At 49.4% G+C, this 1,998-nt stretch overlaps 1 protein-coding gene across 1 annotated transcript in view; it reads left to right on the top strand.

The window, feature by feature from the left end:
• LOC101353375 (contactin-associated protein-like 4) overlaps nt 1–1,998 on the top strand; it is a 166,077-nt gene that overhangs the window by 39,820 nt on the left and 124,259 nt on the right. The window contains exon 2 of the mRNA XM_012559890.2: nt 6–199. Coding sequence (XP_012415344.2) covers nt 74–199 — 126 coding nt within the window. The 5' untranslated portion in view covers nt 6–73. The remainder of the gene's footprint in view (nt 1–5; nt 200–1,998) is intronic.

Genomic DNA, 1,998 nt, shown 5'->3' on the forward strand with positions numbered 1-1,998 from the left:
AACAGGAGCAGGGGGCTGGACTCCACTCGTGTCAAACAAGCACCAGTGGCTGCAGGTTGACCTTGGAGAGAGGATGGAGGTCACGGCTGTGGCCACACAGGGCGGGTACGGCAGCTCCGACTGGGTGACCAGCTACCTGCTGATGTTCAGCGACAGCGGCAGGAACTGGAAGCAGTATCGGCAGGAGGAGAGCATCTCGGTAGGTTCCCTGAGAGCAGCACGGTCTCCTGGGGCCTGGCCTGTGGCAATGTCCCCATCAGATCGAAGGCCTTCTGTGGAGGGGAGAAACAAACCTCCAGGCTACTTGGCAAAGGTTTTCTCACATATGGCACGGCTTGATTTAATAAACATCTGTTGTTGTTAAAAAGCTGTCAGTAGGTGGGCCGAGTTCCTGGTGACCCCATGCACAACGGAGTGGAACACCGCCCAGTCCTGCGCCATCTGCATGATTGGTGGCAGATCAGACATTGTGATGCATAGGGTTTTCATTGGGTGGTTTTCGGGAGTAGATCACCAGGCCTTTCTTCCTAGTCTGCGTTAGTCTGGAAGTTCCAATGAAACCTGTTCAGCATCATAGCAGCACGCAGACCTCCACTGACGGAACGGTGATGGCTGCGCATGAGGTGCGTGGGCCGGGTCTCCCACACGGGCCGCTCAAACGCTGCATTGAACCACCAATGCTCGCAGCAGGCGCCTAAAAGGAAATAATTTTAAGCATCTGGAAAAATTGAATAAAAACATCATATGGTTTCCATTAAAGCATCGATAGCCTCATGTGAAATCTAGTGTGTGTTTTGTACAATAGTGTGGAAGTTTGGCATTGCCTCTGCGTTGTTTTATGTACACAGAAAGAAGTTATTCTTTCCATTCCTCCTGCTTTGATCCGAGGTTCCTGAAAGACAATATCTGAACAATCTCTCCATGAATACTGTGTCCAGAAATGCAGGTGTTGCCACAAGAATTTGCAGAGGTGCCATAAGGGGCACCTGCTCTACTCCGTGAGCACAGTCAGTGATTCTGGGTGGAGGCTTCTCTGGGATTCAATGATCAGTGTGCTGACCAGTCAGTAAACTGTCCCATGTCAGTGCTCCTTTGGGGCAAATTATTTTTGTTTGCTTAACTTTTGTGACTTTTAAAAGTTATGCAGTTTAGCACGTATCTTCCATTACGTAATTTTTAAAGTAACCCATATACCTCTGTTTAACCTTGCTTAGCTCCATCAGCAGCTTAAATTGTTCAGTTTGTGAATGGAGTGTGGGCCCAATACAAAAGAGAAAGTGAAGAGGCAATTACTTACAAACTAAGGGTTGTTTATAGTTGGATGTTTGGGAATGAATGTTGAAAGGAGCAAGCTTGAAGAAGTATTGTCATGTGGGAAAACCATCTTTCTTTCTTAATGTAAAATAAAATAAAAGGTTAGTTTGGACTTTATGCAGGCAGGTCGGGGGCACCGTATTGCAATCAGACAACACCTGACTTCCTCTGTCTGAGTTGTCAGGACACGGGGAATGACGCAAGCAGCAAAACACACGTTATTGGCACAAAACCGAACAGGAAATCTAGGCGGCAACCTAGTGACTCATCTCTTTGAATAATCAGTACCCTCTCTCACCAACCCTCTTGGAACCTAGTTTGTGTCTTCGGCTCTCTGAGGGCACCGGCTGGTTTTACCACCTCCACTACAAGGGTAAGCTAGTTAGTTAGTTAGTTAGTTGGTTAGCTCTGGTGGGCAGGTCTGAGGAAGCACGTGGCTAGCCTGCCTACGTGGAGTGTCTCCCTTAGACTCTCCCATTGTGGGACGGAGGAGGCGGCACAGCCAGACACCTGGCCTGGACCACACAATGCTGACTACTGTCTGTGCCCCTCAGAACTTGGGGACTGCCACCACAGTATGGATGGGGCAAGGGGAGCTCGGACAGGAGGTGCGACGGTGGGCCAAGTCCTCAGACCCTCCCCTCTGTCCTCTTCCTTCCACTTCCCTGCTCCTTGCTCTCTTCT

Source organism: Trichechus manatus, unplaced genomic scaffold (assembly GCF_000243295.1).
Source record: "Trichechus manatus latirostris isolate Lorelei unplaced genomic scaffold, TriManLat1.0 scaffold00363, whole genome shotgun sequence".
Lineage (NCBI taxonomy): Eukaryota > Metazoa > Chordata > Mammalia > Sirenia > Trichechidae > Trichechus > Trichechus manatus.